We start from the raw sequence: 15,444 nt of genomic DNA on the forward strand, positions 1-15,444 counted from the left end.
GACTCCGTCGAGGGTAGTGCCTGCGGCAGGCCTGCCCGAAGGGCAGCCACCCTCGACGGAGTCGCCGCCGGAGGCTCGCCCGTGCATATAGCCGCATATAGCCGCCGCCCGCAGGGCCAACCCTCGACGGAGTCGCCGCCGGAGGCTCGCCAATGCATACAGCCGCCGCCCGCAGGGCCCCCCCGACGGAGTCGCCGCCGGAGGCTCGCCCATGTAGCCGCTCGAGCCGCATAAAGCCGCCCGGCTGCATATAGCCGCCCGGCGCCGCGCCGCAGGACGCTACCAAACATCGCCAACCGCACGCCCAGATAACGCAGACCACAGCCATGGCTCAGCAACCAGTGACGGGAGGCATCCGCATCGCCATCGACGTGAGTACCGGCGCGCGCCAGCTGACGCCAGCGCGGCGGAACGTTCACCGACTGCATCGGGTCGTGTCCTGGGCAGCCCGACGTGGTCATCAAGCTGCTGTCGGTCGACCCCGCCAACTACGAGGACGCGCCCCGCGAGGGCATCCGGCGGATCCTCGAGCGGTACACGGGCCGCGCGATCGCGCGCACGGACAAGATCGACACGGCGCTGATCGGTACGGCGGGCGCGCGGGCGCGCTGACGCAGAATCGATCCGGATGGGCACGACGGTGGCCACGAACGCGCTGCTGGAGCGCAAGGGCGAGCGGTGCGCGCTCGTGACGACCAAGGGCTTCCGGGACTGCCTGGTGATCGGTAGGTGCGGCCGCGGCGGCGCTGACGGCAGGCAACCAGAGCCGGCCGAAGATCTTCGACATCGCGATCAGGCGGCCGGACGTGCTGTACGACAAGGTGGTGGAGGTCGACGAGCGCGTGACGCTCGAGGACTACACGGAGGACCCCGCGCGCGCGCGGACGGCGGCCGCGGGCCCGGACCTGGTGCGCGGGCTGTCGGGCGAGACCGTGCGGGTCCTGCGGCGGCCGGACGAGGCCGCGGTGGCGGCCACGCTGGCCGCGCTGCGCGCAGAGGGCTTCCGGTCGGTGGCCGTGTGCCTGCTGCACTCGTACACGTTCCCGGAGCACGAGCGGCTGGTGGGCCGGCTGGCGGCCGCGGCCGGCTTCGCGCACATCTCGCTGTCGTGCGAGCTCATGCCGATGATCAAGCACGTGCCGCGCGCCACGTCGGCCACGGCGGACGCGTACCTGACGCCCGAGATCAAGAAGTACCTGGCCGGCTTCGCGGCGGGCTTTGCGGGCGGGCTGGGGTCGACGGCCGCGGCCGGCGGCGGCGCGCGCTGCGAGTTCATGCAGTCCGACGGCGGCCTCGTCGACGTCTCGGCCTTCTCGGGCCTGCGCGCGATCCTGTCGGGCCCGGCCGGCGGCGTGGTGGGCTACGCGCGCACGTCCTACGACGCCGCGGCCGGCGTGCCCGTGATCGGCTTCGACATGGGCGGCACGTCCACGGACGTGTCGCGGTACGGCGACGGCCGCTACGAGCACGTGTTTGAGACCACCACCGCGGGCGTGACCATCCAGAGCCCCCAGCTCGACATCAACACGGTGGCGGCCGGCGGCGGCAGCCGGCTGTTCTGGAAGAACGGCATGTTCGTGGTCGGCCCCGAGAGCGCCGGCGCCCACCCCGGGCCGGCCTGCTACCGCAAGGGCGGGCCGCTGACGGTGACGGACGCCAACCTCGTGCTGGGCCGGCTCGTGCCCGAGTTCTTCCCCCGCATCTTTGGGCCGCGCGAGGACGAGGGCCTGGACGCGGACGCCGCGCGGGCGCAGTTTGCGGCGCTGGCCGCCACCATCAACGCCGATCTGCCGGCGGCCGCCGCCATGACGGTCGACGAGGTCGCGTACGGCTTCCTCAAGGTCGCCAACGAGGCCATGACGCGGCCGATCCGGACGCTGACCGAGGCCAAGGGCTTCGACACGTCCACGCACCGCCTGGCCACGTTTGGCGGCGCCGGCGGCCAGCACGCGGTGGCCATCGCCGAGTCGCTGGGGATCGCGCAGATCATCGTCCACAAGTACTCGTCCGTGCTGTCGGCGTACGGCATGGCGCTGGCGGACGTGGTGGAGGAGGCGCAGGAGCCGTGCGCGCTGGCGTACGCGGCGGCGGCGGCCGGCGAGTTCGCGGCCCGCCTGGCCGGCCTGCGCGCCCGCGCGGCGGCCGGCCTGCGCGCCCAGGGCTTCCGCGACGCGGACATGGCCTTCGACGACTACCTCAACATGCGCTACCAGGGCACCGAGAGCGCGCTGATGGTCGTGCGGCCGGCGGACGGCGACTTCCGGGCGGCGTTCGTGGCCCAGCACCAGCACGAGTTCGGGTTCACGCTGCCGGACCGCGACGTGGTGGTCGACGACGTGCGCGTGCGCGCCGTCGGGCGCTCGCCGGCGCCGGCCGAGCCGTCCGTGGACGCCGCGCTGGCCGCCGCCGTGCCCGTCGACGTCCCGGCCGCGCGCGCGCACGCGGTCGCCGCGGTCTACTTCGACGGCGGCCGCGTCCCCACGCCCGTGTTCCGGCTCGCCAGCCTCGCCGCCGGCGACCGCGTCCCCGGCCCCGCGATCCTGGCCGACGGCACGCAGACCATCGTCGTCGAGCCGCGGTCGGCCGCGCTCGTCCTGCCCGCCCACGTCGTGATCTCGCTCGGCGCCGGCGCGCGCAAGTCGGCCACCACCGCGCAGGTCGACCCCATCGCGCTCTCGATCTTCGGCCACCGGTTCATGGCCATCGCCGAGCAGATGGGCCGCGCGCTCCAGAAAACGTCCGTGTCCACCAACGTCAAGGAGCGCCTCGACTACTCGTGCGCGCTCTTCGACGCCGGCGGCGGGCTCGTGGCCAACGCGCCGCACCTGCCGGTGCACCTCGGGTCCATGTCCACGTGCGTGCGCATGCAGGCCGAGCTGTGGGCCGGGCGGCTGCGCCGCGGCGACGTGGTCGTGTCCAACCACCCCCAGGCCGGCGGCACGCACCTGCCCGACATCACGGTGATCACGCCCGCGTTCCACGGCGACCGCATCGTGTTCTACGTGGCGTCGCGCGCGCACCACGCCGACATCGGCGGGATCCTGCCCGGGTCCATGCCGCCGAGCTCGCGCGAGCTCTTCCAGGAGGGCGCGGCGATCTTCTCGGAGAAGCTCGTGAGCGCGGGCGCGTTCGACGACGCGCGCATGACCGAGCTGCTGCTGCACGCGCCGGCCGCGTTCCCGGGCTGCTCGGGCACGCGGTGCCTGGCCGACAACCTGTCGGACCTGCGCGCGCAGGTGGCGGCCAACCAGAAGGGCATCGCGCTGATCGACCAGCTCATCGGCGAGTACGGCGAGGACGTGGTGCAGTTCTACATGGGCGCGATCCAGCGCAACGCGGAGCTGGCCGTGCGCGGCCTGCTGCGGACGGTGGCCGCGCGCGTGGGCGGCCGCCGGCTGGAGGCCGTGGACCACATGGACGACGGCTCGCCGATCGCGCTGCGCGTGGACATCGACCCGGCCGACGGCACGGCCACGTTCGACTTCACGGGGACGGGGCCGGAGGTGTACGGCAACATCAACGCGCCCGAGGCCGTGACGTACTCGGCCATCATCTACTGCCTGCGGTGCATGGTCACCGACGACATCCCGCTGAACCAGGGCTGCCTGAAGCCGGTGCGCGTCCTCATCCCGCCGGGCTCGTTCCTGAGCCCGTCCGAGGGCGCGGCCGTGGTCGGCGGCAACGTGCTGACGAGCCAGCGCGTGACGGACGTGATCTTCAAGGCGTTTGGCGCGTGCGCGGCCTCGCAGGGCGACTGCAACAACCTGACCTTCGGCATCGGCGGCCGCGTGGACGGCGCGGCCGCCCCCGTCCGCGGCTGGGGCTACTACGAGACCATCGCCGGCGGCAGCGGCGCGGGGCCGACCTGGGACGGCACCGACGGCGTGCACACGCACATGACCAACACGCGCATCACCGACGCCGAGATCTTCGAGCGCCGGTACCCGGTGGTCCTGCGCGAGTTCGCGCTGCGCACGGGCAGCGGCGGCCGCGGCCAGCACCGCGGCGGCGACGGCGTCGTGCGCGACATCGAGTTCCGCGTGCCGGTCCAGTGCTCCATCCTGTCCGAGCGCCGCGCGTACCGCCCGTACGGCATGGCCGGCGGCGAGCCGGGCCAGACGGGGCTGAACCTGTGGCTGCGCCAGAAGCGCGGCCCGGACGGCGCCGTGCACGTGCACACCGTCAACCTGGGCAGCAAGAACACGGCCGCGATGGCCGCGGGCGACCGCATCGTCATCAACACCCCGGGCGGCGGCGCCTGGGGCCCGGCCGACCGCGCGCCGGCGCACGAGCACACGCCGGACCCGCGCGCCACCTGGCGCGGCCAGGGCTCTGTGGCGGCGTACGCGGCGACGCAGGAGACGAACTAGGCGGCTATCTGCGGCTATATGCCGGAGGCTCCTCGCTGCATATAGCCGCCCGCAGGGCCTACCCTCGACGGAGTCGCCGCCGGAGGCTCGTCAATGCATATAGCCGCATATAGCCGCCCGCAGGCAACCCGACGAGTCGCCGCCGGAGGCCCGTCAATTATATACTGTGCACTCCCTCAGGGCTGCCTCGACGAGCCGCGAGAAGCCAGTGCCATATAGCCGCATGTAGCCGCCCCGCTCCCACGGCCGCGGCGGCTATATGTGGCTCTATCCCGCATAGCCGAGCGGCCGGCGGGACACGTCACGTGCTCAGGGGCCAAGCACCGGGCCTGAGCTCGCGCTCGGCCCGCGCCCAGCCGAGCGCAAGCAGCCGGGCCGACCGCGTCGGTGCGGCGAGCGATACCGCTCTGGGCCCGGAATCGCTCGGATAAACGCGGTCCCTAAAAGACCCGCGTCACGTGACCGGTCACGTGTGAGGCGCCGCCGCGGCTGCGGGCGGCTGCCGCCGCCGCCGGCAGCCCCGCGCGGGCGCGCGCGCGCGCGCGCGCGCTGCGTCTGGCCGGCGCCGGGCGGGGGAGTGCCAGGGCCCGGGGAAGGAAGAACCCGGCGGAAAGTTGTCTAGCTCGGCCATGATCGGGTTCCGATATATTAGAGCCAGGCTGTCCCGGCCAGGCTTCCCCAGCGGATCATACACCCACCCGGCGCGAAAAATGAGTTCCCAGGTACGCAGGGCCGGCGGAGGGTCGGCGGGCCGGCGGCGGGCGCGGCGCCCCGGGCGCGGGGGCGGGCGCGGGCCGGGCGCGGCGGCCGGGCCGGATCGGCGGCGGAAAAAATTTGCAGAGCTGACGGCGCAGTTGAAAGACCAGACCCTGTTCAAGGAGCAGGCGTTCATCGGCGGCAAGTTCGTCGACGCCGCCTCCGGCGCGACGTTCGTCGTGACCAGTAAGTGTGTGTGCGGGCGGCGCTGACGCAGACCCGGCCACCGGCGACAAGATCGGATCGGCGGCCGAGATGGACGTCGGCGACCTGCAGCGCGCCATCGACACGGCCGCGGCCGCGTTCAAGACGTTCCGCAAGACGTCGGGCCGCGCGCGCGCGCGCATGATCCGCGCGTGGTACGACCTCACGGTGGCCAACACGGAGGACCTCGGCCGGCTGATCACGCTCGAGAACGGCAAGACGCTGGCGGAGGCCAAGGGCGAGGTCACGTACGCCGCGTCGTTCATGGAGTGGTTCTCGGAGGAGGCGCCGCGGGTGTACGGCGACGTCATCCCCGCGTCCAACGGCGTCAACCGCGCGTTCACGGTCAAGCAGCCCGTCGGCGTGTGCGGCATCATCACGCCGTGGAACTTCCCGGCGGCCATGATCACCCGCAAGGTCGCGGCCGCGGTCGCCGCCGGCTGCACGGTCGTCGTCAAGCCCGACGCCGAGACGCCGTACACGGCGCTCGCGCTCGCAGAGCTCGCCCGCCGCGCCGGCATCCCCGACGGCGTCATCAACATCGTCACCACGTCCAAGAACCTGCAGACGGTCGGCAAGGAGCTGTGCTCGTCGCCCAAGATCAAGAAGATCTCGTTCACGGGCTCGACCAACGTCGGCAAGCTGCTGATGGACCAGGCGTCGTCCACGCTCAAGAAGTGCTCGTTCGAGCTCGGCGGCAACTCGCCCTTCATCGTCTTTGACGACGTCGACCTCGACCTCGCCGTCGAGGCCGCCGTGCTGTCCAAGTTCCGCGGCACCGGCCAGACGTGCGTGTGCGCCAACCGCTTCTTCGTGCACGCCGCCGTCTACGACGCGTTTGCCGCCAAGCTGACCGCGGCCGTCGCCAAGTTCCGCATCGGCAACGGCTTCGACGCCGGCGTCACCCACGGCCCGCTCATCCACGGCCGCGCGCTCGCCAAGGTCCAGGACCACGTCGACGACGCCACCGCCAAGGGCGCCACCGTCACCATCGGCGGCGCCCCGGCCGCCGCCCTCGGCGCCAACTTCTTCGAGCCCACCGTCGTCACCGGCGTCACCCAGGACATGAAGATCGCGTCCGAGGAGACCTTCGGCCCGATCGCCGCGCTCTTCAAGTTCACCACCGAGGACGAGGTCGTCGAGCTCGCCAACTCGGTCGAGGTCGGCCTGGCCTCGTACCTCATGACCAACGACGTGTCGCGCGTCTGGCGCATTGCCGAGGGCCTCGAGTTCGGCATGGTCGGCGTCAACACCGGCGCCATTTCCGACGCGGCCACGCCCTTTGGCGGCGTCAAGTACTCGGGCTTTGGCCGCGAGGGCTCCAAGTACGGCATTGAGGGTACGTATGCCGCCTGCACCGCTAACCGCCAGAGTACGTCACCATCAAGTCCGTTACGATTGGCAACATTGGTCTGTAAGCAATGCACCTTGCGCCGCACACTGTGCGGCTTGCCCCCACCCCGGCCTGCGCTTGGGACCGGCACACGCCGAGAACCCGGGCCCGTAGACTGCACGAGCGGCACGCCGTCGGCGCGGCTGTGTGCAGGAGAGACCATGTAGCCGCACGAGCCTGCGGCGGCGACCCCGTCGAGGGCGGCCCCCACAGCGGCTATATGCGGCTACATGCATGGCGAGCCTCCGGCGGCGACTCCGTCGAGGGTGGCTGCCCTTCGGGCAGGCTGCGCCCGCGCCAGGCTTGCCGCAGGCACTACCCTCGACGGAGTCGCCGCCGGAGGCTCGTGCGGCTGTGCGCGTCTATATCGTGGCGGCGGCTATATGCGGTTATATGGCACTGACGAGCCTCCGGCGGCGACTCCGTCGAGGGTGGCTGCCCTTCGGGCAGGCTGCGGCCGCGCCAGGCTTGCCGCAGGCACTGCCCTCGACGGAGTCGCCGCCGGAGGCTCGCCAGGCCATACAGCCGCCCGCAGAGCCTACCCTCGACGGAGTCGCCGCCGGAGGCTCGCCAAGCCATATAGCCGCGTCAGGTCGCTCCGCGCCGCACGGCGTGCGGCTCGAGGCAGCCGGCCGGGCCCGCGGCACCCGCAGGGTTAGGGCGATGGGCGTGCCTGTCGGAAATTTTCAAAATTTTCCACCGCGCCAACAGACAACGCAGACGAGAGGGCCCCAGAACAGGCAGCAGAGATGAGTCTCAAGGCTGTCAGAATCCCGCTGAGCGCGCTCGGCCGGCCGGCCGCGTGGGCCGGCCGCGCGAGCGTCGCCGACCGCTGGCGCCAGCAATTGCGCGCGTACTCCGAGGCCTCGCCGGCCGGCATCGTCCCGGTCGAGCAGACCATTGCCGGGCTGAGCGACCACGACCGCGCGCGGCTGTCGGTGATGCGCAACATCGGCGTGTCGGCGCACATCGACTCCGGCAAGACCACGTTCACGGAGCGGGTGCTGTACTACACCGGCCGCATCAAGGCCATCCACGAGGTCCGCGGCAAGGACAACGTCGGGGCCAAGATGGACTCAATGGACCTCGAGCGCGAGAAGGGCATCACGATCCAGTCGGCGGCCACGTACTGCGACTGGACCAAGACCGAGGACGGCGTCGAGAAGAAGTACCACTTCAACCTGATCGACACGCCCGGCCACATCGACTTCACGATCGAGGTCGAGCGTGCGCTGCGCGTGCTGGACGGCGCCGTGCTGGTGCTGTGCGCCGTGTCGGGCGTGCAGTCGCAGACGATCACGGTGGACCGGCAGATGCGCCGGTACGACGTGCCGCGGGTGACGTTCATCAACAAAATGGACCGGATGGGCGCCAACCCGTGGCGCGCGATCGAGCAGATCAACACGAAGCTCAAGATCGCGGCCGCGGCCGTGCAGGTGCCGATCGGCGCGGAGGACAAGCTGGCGGGCGTGGTGGACCTGATCCACATGAAGGCGATCTACAGCGAGGGCGCGCGCGGCGAGACGCTGGTCGAGGCCGAGATCCCGGCCGAGCTGGCGGACCTGGTCGCCGAGAAGCGCGCGGTGCTGATCGAGACGCTGGCCGACGTCGACGACGACATGGCCGAGATCTTCCTGATGGAGGAGACGCCGACCGAGGAGCAGATCGTGCAGGCCATCCGGCGCGCCACGATCGCGCGCAAGTTCTCGCCGGTGCTGATGGGCTCGGCGCTGGCCAACAAGTCGGTGCAGCCCGTGCTCGACGCGATCTGCGACTACCTGCCGAACCCGTCCGAGGTCCAGAACACGGGCCTGGACCTGAAGCGCGACGAGGCGCCGATCTCGCTGCCGCCGTACTCGGACGAGCCGTTTGTCGGCCTGGCGTTCAAGCTCGAGGAGGGCAAGTACGGCCAGCTGACGTACGTGCGCGTGTACCAGGGCGTGCTGCGCAAGGGCCAGACCATCTTCAACACGCGCACGGGCAAGCGCACCAAGCTCGCGCGGCTCGTGCGCATGCACTCGGACGACATGGAGGACGTGGACGCGATCGCGGCCGGCGAGATCTGCGCCACCTTCGGCGTGGACTGCTCGTCCGGCGACACCTTCACCGACGGCTCGGTCTCGTACGCCATGAGCTCCATGTTCGTGCCCGAGCCGGTCATCTCGCTGTCGATCGCGCCGGTCTCGCGCGACAACGGCAACTTCTCCAAGGCCATGAACCGCTTCCAGAAGGAGGACCCCACGTTCCGCGTGCACTTTGACGGCGAGTCCAAGGAGACCATCATCTCGGGCATGGGCGAGCTGCACCTGGAGATCTACGTCGAGCGCATCAAGCGCGAGTACGGCGTCGAGTGCCGCACCGGCAAGCCCCAGGTGGCCTACCGCGAGGCGCTGGCCGAGGCCGTTCCGTACGACCACACGCACAAGCGCCAGTCCGGCGGCGCGGGCCAGTACGCCAAGCTGGCCGGCATCCTGTCGCCGAACGAGAACGAGAAGGAGAACCGGTTCGAGGCCCAGATCGTGGGCGGCAAGATCCCGGACAAGTACCTGGTCGCGTGCGAGAAGGGCTTCGAGGAGGCCTGCGAGAAGGGCCCGCTCATCGGCCACAAGGTCCTGGGCGCGCACATGCTCGTCAACGACGGCGCCGTGCACGTGGTCGACTCGTCCGAGCTGGCGTTCCGCATTGCCACTGTGAACGCGTTCAAGACGGCCTTCCTGAAGGCGCGGCCGACCGTGCTCGAGCCGATCATGGCCGTGTCGGTGACGGCGCCGATTGAGTTCCAGGGCGCGGCGATTGGCCTGATGAACAAGCGCAACGCGACGATTGTCGACACCGACACGGGCGCCGACGACTTTACGATTGAGGCCGAGTGCTCGCTGAACGCCATGTTTGGGTTCTCGTCGGTGCTGCGGGCGTCGACGCAGGGCAAGGGCGAGTTTACGCTGGAGTTCAAGCACTACGCGGCGGCGCCGCCGCAGCTGCAGCGGGAGCTGGTGGAGAAGTACCAGAGCACGCTGAAACAGGCGGCGTGAGTGGTGGGTGGGTGGTGAGGCGCAGGGCGGCGCGGCACGTGAGGTGGATGAGGCGCAGGGCGGCAGGGCGGCTGGGGCGGCTGGGGCGGATGAGGCGCGGGCGGCAGATGAGGCAGATGAGGTGCATGAGGCGTACGAGCCGCATGAGCCGCACGAGCCGCACGAGCCGCGTGAGGCGTACGAGCCGCACGAGCCGCACGAGCCGCACGAGCCGCACGAGCCGCACGAGCCGCACGAGCCGCACGAGCCGCACAAACCTCACGAGCCGCACGACCGCCCGACCACGCCACCCGCCTGCCCGAACGGCAGCCACCCGACCGAGTCGCCGCCGGAGGCTCCTCCACCGCGGCCCGCCAACGGTGCTGTCTACGGCACCCACGCCACGCGTCTCTGACGCATGTACATATCGCCCCGTAGCTAGAAAATATGGTACACTATCGTACAGCCTACTTGGGCATCTCGAGCACCAGCCGGCGCTCGACCTCGGTCTCCTTCCCGACCTCCTCCTCGCCCTCGAACTTGAGCCGGCACGTGCCGTCGCGCTTCGTCCCGATCACCTCGGCCTTGTAGAACGTCGTCGTCTCCGGGTACCGCGCCAGCACGCGCGCGCCCACCGGGTGCGGCAGCAGCTCGGCCGTCGGGTCCGGGATCCGGATGATGTCCTTCAGCGTCGCCTTGTAGCTCTGGCCCGGATTGTTGTTCTCGTCCGGCTCCGGGTCCTGGACCTCGAACCGGATCTTGTTGCCGTCGCCCAGGACCTTGGTGACCTCGCACTGGATCCATTCGCCGTCCGAGCCCTTGGCCTTCTTGAGGCGGAACGCGACCTGCGAGCCCTTCACCGGCATGTCCTGCGGCACGAGCGAGTTCGACCGGGCCTTCTTGAAGTTCTTGGGCGCCGGCTCCGGCGTCGGCTCGTCCACCTTGCGCTTCTTGCGCTTGCCGTCGCCGCTGTCGGTCGCCTGCCGCAGCGCAATCAGGATCGACGAGTCCTCCACGGCCTGGTCGAGCAGGCTGCCGTCAGTTTTTGTCGCAGGCGCACCTACCGCTTCTCCTGCTGCGCCAGCTCGATCTGCTTGTCATACAGCTCGCGCACACGCTCCACGCGGCGCCCGTCGCCTGCCGTCAGTGCCGCCTCCCCCGCCGGACTACCCTCTGCGCGGCCGGTCTCGGACGCAGCGCGCGCGGCCGCCGACTCGACGTCGGCGAGCTTGCGCAACGCGCCGCAGATCTTGGTCCACAGCTCTGTCTCGCCGGGCTCGGCGGCAGTGCTGCCGCTGCTGAACGAGCCCGTCGTCTGTGCGCGCACGCGTGACATTGTCATCCGCTTCGATGGTCGCTGGTGTTGGTGGGCTGGTGACCGTTGGCAGCGGTTGGCGAGGTGCGGACCGGGTCCGGACCCGCGCCGCACGGCGTGCGGCGGGGCGCCGCTCGGGTCACCGGGCGCGGACCCCGCGCGGACCCCGCCGGACCCGTGACCCGTGCGGCTCGGCCACCTCACGAAACCCGCGCAGCCGCGCCGCGCGCCAATTGTGCCGCGTCCGCCGCGCCGCGCCGCACTTGCAACTCCCACCGCGCCGCGACCGCCGGCGTGAAGCGTGCCGCAGCGCCGGGGACTTGGCCACCAGCGGACACACGGACGAGCAGGTTCGGCAGGTAATGGGCGCTTCCCCGAGCCCGCAGTGAGCAGGACGCCAGGTTCCAGCACAACCACCACGCGGACGTGGTGCGGCCAGGTACGCGCCAGCCCCGTCGCGCCCGCGCTGACGACCACAGATCGGCCTGCTTTCTCGTTCACGCTCGGCGACACCGCCGAGCCGCCGCACACGGGTCCGCTCGTGCAGAGCGCTTGCGGCCTGGCCGCCGCAGACGCACCGCCACCACCGATGGCTGTCGGCAGCGGGGCTGAGCCCAAGCGGGCCGGCCCGGATCTGGCCGGCATGCTCTCGAGCCTCGACCGGCCGTTCGGCGAGGCCGCCGCGGCCGCCGCCGCGCGCGTCGACGACGCCGAGGTGCTCGCGCTGGCCGTGCGCGTGCTCGCGCTGGCCGAAGACGGCGTGGGCGCGCGCGCGCGCGCCCGCGCCGACGCGTCCCGGGGCGCCGGCGGGGCTGGCTCGGACGAGGCCGGCGACGGCGACGCCGCGCCGCGCGAGGGCAAGCGCCGCGGGCGCGCGCTCAAGTGGATGAAGGCCGTCGCGCGCGTGGCCAACGCCGAGTTCCTGCTGTGGCGGCTCTTTGCCGACGTCCGCCAGAACCCGTTCCTCGTCCACTTTGTCGAGACGCACGCGGCGCTGGCCGCCCGCGTGGCCGCCGACCCGGCCGCCGTCGACGTCGTCGAGCGCTTCCAGTTCTACATGGTCTCGGCGGTCCTGAGCCGCCGCGACAACGGCGCGCTGGCGGCGACGACGCCGCGCGAGTTTATCGACGCCGGCAACGCCGACGGGCCCGCGCTGCTCGCGCGCCTGGGCCCGGTCGTGCTGGCCGACTACGCGGCCGACGTGGCCCGGCTGGGCCTACGCCCGGCCGAGCTGCGCCGCCTGCGCGACGGGCCGGCGCACGAGTTTGGCGCCGACTCGCTGTTCGCGACTGACTTCCGCCCGGCCCGCATGTGCCCGGCGCTGCTCGCGCGCCCGCTCGAGCGCGCCGCCGCCGAGGAGCTCTCGCCGGACGAGTGCCAGGTACGCGTGTGCTGTGCGCCGCTGACATAGGCCCTGGCCCTGCTCGTGGCCGGCAACGAGGACGTGGCCGTGTCGGTCCTGGTCCCGGCCGCCCTGGCCGAGCTGTGCACGCACAACCCGCGGCTCGCACGCACGATTGTGCGCCTGCTGCTGGCCAGCGCGCAGCGCGCGCCGGCGCTCGAGCTGCTGACGCGCCTGCCGCCGACTCTGCCGGCGCTCGAGCACGTCAAGGGCGTCCTGCAGGTCCCCGAGCTGGCCGCCATCGACCGCGCCACCGTCCTCCACGGCTTCCTCGAAACGGCCACCCACACGCTGGCCGAAACTGCGGGCGCGGCCGGCGCGACGGCCGGCGCGGGCCTGCCGGTCGCCGCCGACGGCGCCGACCCGCTCTCGCTGACCGAGTTTGTCGGCCGCCTGACGGCCCCGCCGGCCCCGCCCCAGCTCGACGACGACCAGAAGCGCCACGTGCAGCTCGTGAGTACCGCCGTCGCCGCCGCTGACCGCCAGCTGTGTCTGTTCGTGGAGTCGCTCCTGCGCGAGCGCATTGTCTACGCGCGCGACTGTCTCGACGACATCCAGACGCTGGCCACCACCAGCGCCGTGCCCGAGGCCCACGCCCTGCTACAGTCGTGCGTGGACGGACGATACTAGCTGCTAGCACTGACCGACGGCTGTGCCGACGCCAACGCCGACGGCCGGTCCGCCGCTCAGGTGCTGCCCGCCGGGCCGACGCGGCGTGTCGGCCGGCCGCGCTCCGAGCGCCGCGGGCCGCTGCGAGTGTACTTTCTGAACTACGCGGCCATCGTCCGGCTGCCTTTGACCCCGCGCGGTGCGCTGGCGGCGGCAGACGGCTGCGGACTGAGCGGACGTGCCGCCGGTGACGCCGCGGCGGCGCGTGGCGCCGTGGCGGTGCGCGCGTGACACGCTCAGCCACTGCCGCCCGTACGCCAGCCGCTCAGCCACCGCCCGCCTGCCCGCTCCAACTGCGTGGGTCGCCGCTAGCGCCATGCACCGCACCGCCCTCCTGTATGCACCCAGCCGCGCGGGTCAGCCGCACCGGCTCAGCCGCGCAGGGCCACCGTGCGCACGTGCCTCGCGCGGCCAGAGCGCGTCTGTCTCCCGCCCAGGCGCGCTGCACAGCCCGGTCACTAGGCCGCGCGCAGACCCCGGATGTCCGTTGTAGCCTCCCGGCGCGGCACAAGCCGTGCCACCAGCTCGCCGGGCAAACAAGCCTCTTAGCGGTCATCTGACAGCATCCCATCCAGGGTATCCGCCGGCGTTATCAGCCCGGCAGTGCATGCACCGCTTCCGAACACCGCCCCGGCCGATATATATTTAGCCCACAGGCACCAGGCTGCGTCATCTACCGCACATCATGGAAGGCCGCGAGGTGGTAGCCATTGTCGAGCTAGTGCTCTACGTCTTTGCCCTGGCGGGCCTGTTCAAGTGGGCACCGAGGGTCGGGTCCGCGCACTGCGAGTTCACGTTCTGGTACCTCGGGTACCTGCTCAGTAAGTTGGTGCGGGTGCGCGCTGACTCCAGTGCGGCTGGCGTCTGCCGCTATGGCCATCGCAGTCGCCCAGAACAGCGATGCGGCCGAGTCCGTGTACCGGGCGCAGATGGCGATCAACAACGTGGCCTACGTCGTCATTCTGCTGCTGCTGCTCTCGGCCGTCCAGCACGGCTTCCGCAAGGCCACGCTGTTCAGCCCCAGCGTCGGCAGCGCGCCCGGCTTGCCGCCGTCGTGCGCCCGCTCGGCGTTCGGCTCGGCCGCGGCCGCCGTCGGCCTGCTCCTCAGCGCGGCCATTTTCCTCTTCGCCGACGGCCCGGACAAGTTCAACAGCGCTAGCGCCGCCGGCCGCCAGCGCGGCGTGACCATGATGACCGTCGGCATGGTCTTCACGTGCATCGCCGTGGCCGTCCTCGCCGGCCACGCGCTCTGGCGCCTGGTCTGCCGGCCGGCCGGCCAGTCATGGCTTGACGTCGCGCCCGCTACGTCGCTGCTGGCGCTGCCCATGCTCGCCGTCCGCCAGGCGTACTTGATCATGGGCGTCGTCGCGCTCTCCGCAGACGTCTACCCCTACGATCTGCGCACCAACAGCGTCACCGGCGACTGGGGCATGTACCTGGGCATGCAGGTCCTCCCCGAGCTGCTCGTCCTGGCTCTGGTCGCGACCCTGTGCGTGATTCAGGTCCCGTTCCAGCCGGTTGTGTACGGCCAGAGCCGGGTCCCGCGGCCCAAGTTCACCGAGAAATTCTCCAACGACTTTGCCCCGTAGGCTGTCCGGGGCCGGACGCCGCAATAGTGGTGGTCAGCATCCCTGTCTGCAAGGCACCGGTATGTTTGATTACGGACCATTCAGGGGAAGGGGCACGAAGGGGCCGAAACAAACAAGAGCGCACAGCCTCGCGCGCCGCTTCCACCAGCGGCTGACACCTGCACAGTGGCTGCGCCCTAAGCGCCGCCCGGGCCCTAGTTTCCCTTGTACAATACATCCCAGTCTCGCCCATCCCCGTCGGACGCGTGCCGGCGTTTGCGTTCGCCGCCGTCTGCGCGCCGTCGTCATGGTCGGGCGTGCTAAATTGGCCGTCTGATTAGACGACACCCAACGCGCGTACTGCCTAAAAATAACGGACCGCTCGCCTGGCACGCTGCGTACAGACGCCCACCGCGCTAGCCACGGCTTCCAAACGGCAGTGCATCCCACTAACTCTATCCGGTCGCCTAGCTGCCGCTTGACCCCAAGCGTAATCCCAAGGCGGTCCACACGGCCTGGGAGCCCGTATGGGTGCCACGTATGTGTGCTAGACCCATGCATGCCGCACGCTCGTGCAGGCGCCTGCAGCGGCGCGACATCGGCACCGCTGCGGCGCGCGTGGCGGTGACGCAGTCGCGCCGCCGGGTAAGCCCCCCCCGGAGCTGACCGCGCCCGTGCAGATGGACGCGGTCCCTCCGAGCTGCGCGGCCGGTTGCGGGTCGGTCACGCGCGCTCCGCGCGCCCATCGCCGCGCGC

At 71.3% G+C, this 15,444-nt stretch overlaps 6 protein-coding genes across 6 annotated transcripts; 5 read left to right on the forward strand and 1 right to left on the reverse strand.

Moving 5' to 3' along the window:
* The first annotated feature begins 27 nt into the window (after positions 1-27).
* V1510DRAFT_437369 (Hydantoinase B/oxoprolinase-domain-containing protein) lies at positions 28-4,710 on the forward strand. The gene is made up of 4 exons (XM_066935577.1): positions 28-371; positions 403-586; positions 618-725; positions 757-4,710. The coding sequence occupies exons 1-4, from the start codon at positions 327-329 to the stop codon at positions 4,368-4,370; spliced, it is 3,951 nt and encodes a 1,316-aa protein (XP_066787882.1). The 5' UTR covers positions 28-326; the 3' UTR covers positions 4,371-4,710.
* A 248-nt stretch (positions 4,711-4,958) lies between these two features.
* Positions 4,959-6,788, forward strand: V1510DRAFT_419553 (succinate-semialdehyde dehydrogenase). Its single transcript, XM_066934308.1, has 4 exons — positions 4,959-5,092; positions 5,225-5,312; positions 5,344-6,669; positions 6,702-6,788. The coding sequence occupies exons 1-4, from the start codon at positions 5,000-5,002 to the stop codon at positions 6,746-6,748; spliced, it is 1,554 nt and encodes a 517-aa protein (XP_066787883.1). The 5' UTR covers positions 4,959-4,999; the 3' UTR covers positions 6,749-6,788.
* Positions 6,789-7,310: 522 nt separating this feature from the next.
* On the forward strand, positions 7,311-10,177 carry V1510DRAFT_184509 (P-loop containing nucleoside triphosphate hydrolase protein). The gene has a single exon (XM_066930434.1). The coding sequence runs from the start codon at positions 7,473-7,475 to the stop codon at positions 9,753-9,755; it is 2,283 nt and encodes a 760-aa protein (XP_066787884.1). The 5' UTR covers positions 7,311-7,472; the 3' UTR covers positions 9,756-10,177.
* Positions 10,165-11,100, reverse strand: V1510DRAFT_419558 (SGF29 tudor-like domain-containing protein). Its single transcript, XM_066934309.1, has 3 exons — positions 10,905-11,100; positions 10,799-10,871; positions 10,165-10,766 (listed from the first exon to the last, which is right to left on the reverse strand). The coding sequence occupies exons 1-3, from the start codon at positions 11,074-11,076 to the stop codon at positions 10,202-10,204; spliced, it is 810 nt and encodes a 269-aa protein (XP_066787885.1). The 5' UTR covers positions 11,077-11,100; the 3' UTR covers positions 10,165-10,201.
* Positions 11,101-11,853: 753 nt separating this feature from the next.
* V1510DRAFT_419560 (uncharacterized protein) lies at positions 11,854-13,308 on the forward strand. The gene is made up of 3 exons (XM_066934310.1): positions 11,854-12,430; positions 12,461-12,904; positions 12,938-13,308. The coding sequence occupies exons 1-3, from the start codon at positions 11,936-11,938 to the stop codon at positions 13,079-13,081; spliced, it is 1,083 nt and encodes a 360-aa protein (XP_066787886.1). The 5' UTR covers positions 11,854-11,935; the 3' UTR covers positions 13,082-13,308.
* Positions 13,309-13,475: 167 nt separating this feature from the next.
* Positions 13,476-14,940, forward strand: V1510DRAFT_419563 (uncharacterized protein). The gene is made up of 2 exons (XM_066934311.1): positions 13,476-13,941; positions 13,973-14,940. Exons 1-2 carry the CDS (start codon positions 13,806-13,808, stop codon positions 14,707-14,709), a joined length of 873 nt encoding a protein of 290 aa, XP_066787887.1. The 5' UTR covers positions 13,476-13,805; the 3' UTR covers positions 14,710-14,940.
* The last annotated feature ends 504 nt before the right edge of the window (positions 14,941-15,444 follow it).

Source organism: Dipodascopsis tothii, assembly GCF_038497935.1.
Source record: "Dipodascopsis tothii strain CBS 759.85 unplaced genomic scaffold V1510scaffold_23, whole genome shotgun sequence".
NCBI classification, from domain to species: Eukaryota; Fungi; Ascomycota; class Lipomycetes; order Lipomycetales; family Lipomycetaceae; genus Neoaidaea; species Neoaidaea tothii.

Bases quoted from the DNA above. Each gene is read 5' to 3' on its own strand.
- V1510DRAFT_419563 (XM_066934311.1), top strand. From the start codon at position 13,806: ATGGAAGGCCGCGAGGTGGTAGCCATTGTCGAGCTAGTGCTCTACGTC. The intron at 13,942-13,972 runs GTAAGTTGGTGC...CGCTGACTCCAG, and splicing joins GTACCTCGGGTACCTGCTCA to TGCGGCTGGCGTCTGCCGCT.
- V1510DRAFT_184509 (XM_066930434.1), top strand. From the start codon at position 7,473: ATGAGTCTCAAGGCTGTCAGAATCCCGCTGAGCGCGCTCGGCCGGCCG.
- V1510DRAFT_419553 (XM_066934308.1), top strand. From the start codon at position 5,000: ATGATCGGGTTCCGATATATTAGAGCCAGGCTGTCCCGGCCAGGCTTC. The intron at 5,313-5,343 runs GTAAGTGTGTGT...GCGCTGACGCAG, and splicing joins CGCGACGTTCGTCGTGACCA to ACCCGGCCACCGGCGACAAG. The intron at 6,670-6,701 runs GTACGTATGCCG...GCTAACCGCCAG, and splicing joins CTCCAAGTACGGCATTGAGG to AGTACGTCACCATCAAGTCC.
- V1510DRAFT_437369 (XM_066935577.1), top strand. From the start codon at position 327: ATGGCTCAGCAACCAGTGACGGGAGGCATCCGCATCGCCATCGAC. The intron at 587-617 runs GTACGGCGGGCG...GCGCTGACGCAG, and splicing joins GATCGACACGGCGCTGATCG to AATCGATCCGGATGGGCACG. The intron at 726-756 runs GTAGGTGCGGCC...CGCTGACGGCAG, and splicing joins CCGGGACTGCCTGGTGATCG to GCAACCAGAGCCGGCCGAAG.
- V1510DRAFT_419558 (XM_066934309.1), bottom strand. From the start codon at position 11,076: ATGACAATGTCACGCGTGCGCGCACAGACGACGGGCTCGTTCAGCAGC. The intron at 10,872-10,904 runs GTAGTCCGGCGG...CACTGACGGCAG, and splicing joins CGAGACCGGCCGCGCAGAGG to GCGACGGGCGCCGCGTGGAG. The intron at 10,767-10,798 runs GTAGGTGCGCCT...AACTGACGGCAG, and splicing joins CTGGCGCAGCAGGAGAAGCG to CCTGCTCGACCAGGCCGTGG.
- V1510DRAFT_419560 (XM_066934310.1), top strand. From the start codon at position 11,936: ATGAAGGCCGTCGCGCGCGTGGCCAACGCCGAGTTCCTGCTGTGGCGG. The intron at 12,431-12,460 runs GTACGCGTGTGC...CCGCTGACATAG, and splicing joins TCTCGCCGGACGAGTGCCAG to GCCCTGGCCCTGCTCGTGGC. The intron at 12,905-12,937 runs GTGAGTACCGCC...GCTGACCGCCAG, and splicing joins AGAAGCGCCACGTGCAGCTC to CTGTGTCTGTTCGTGGAGTC.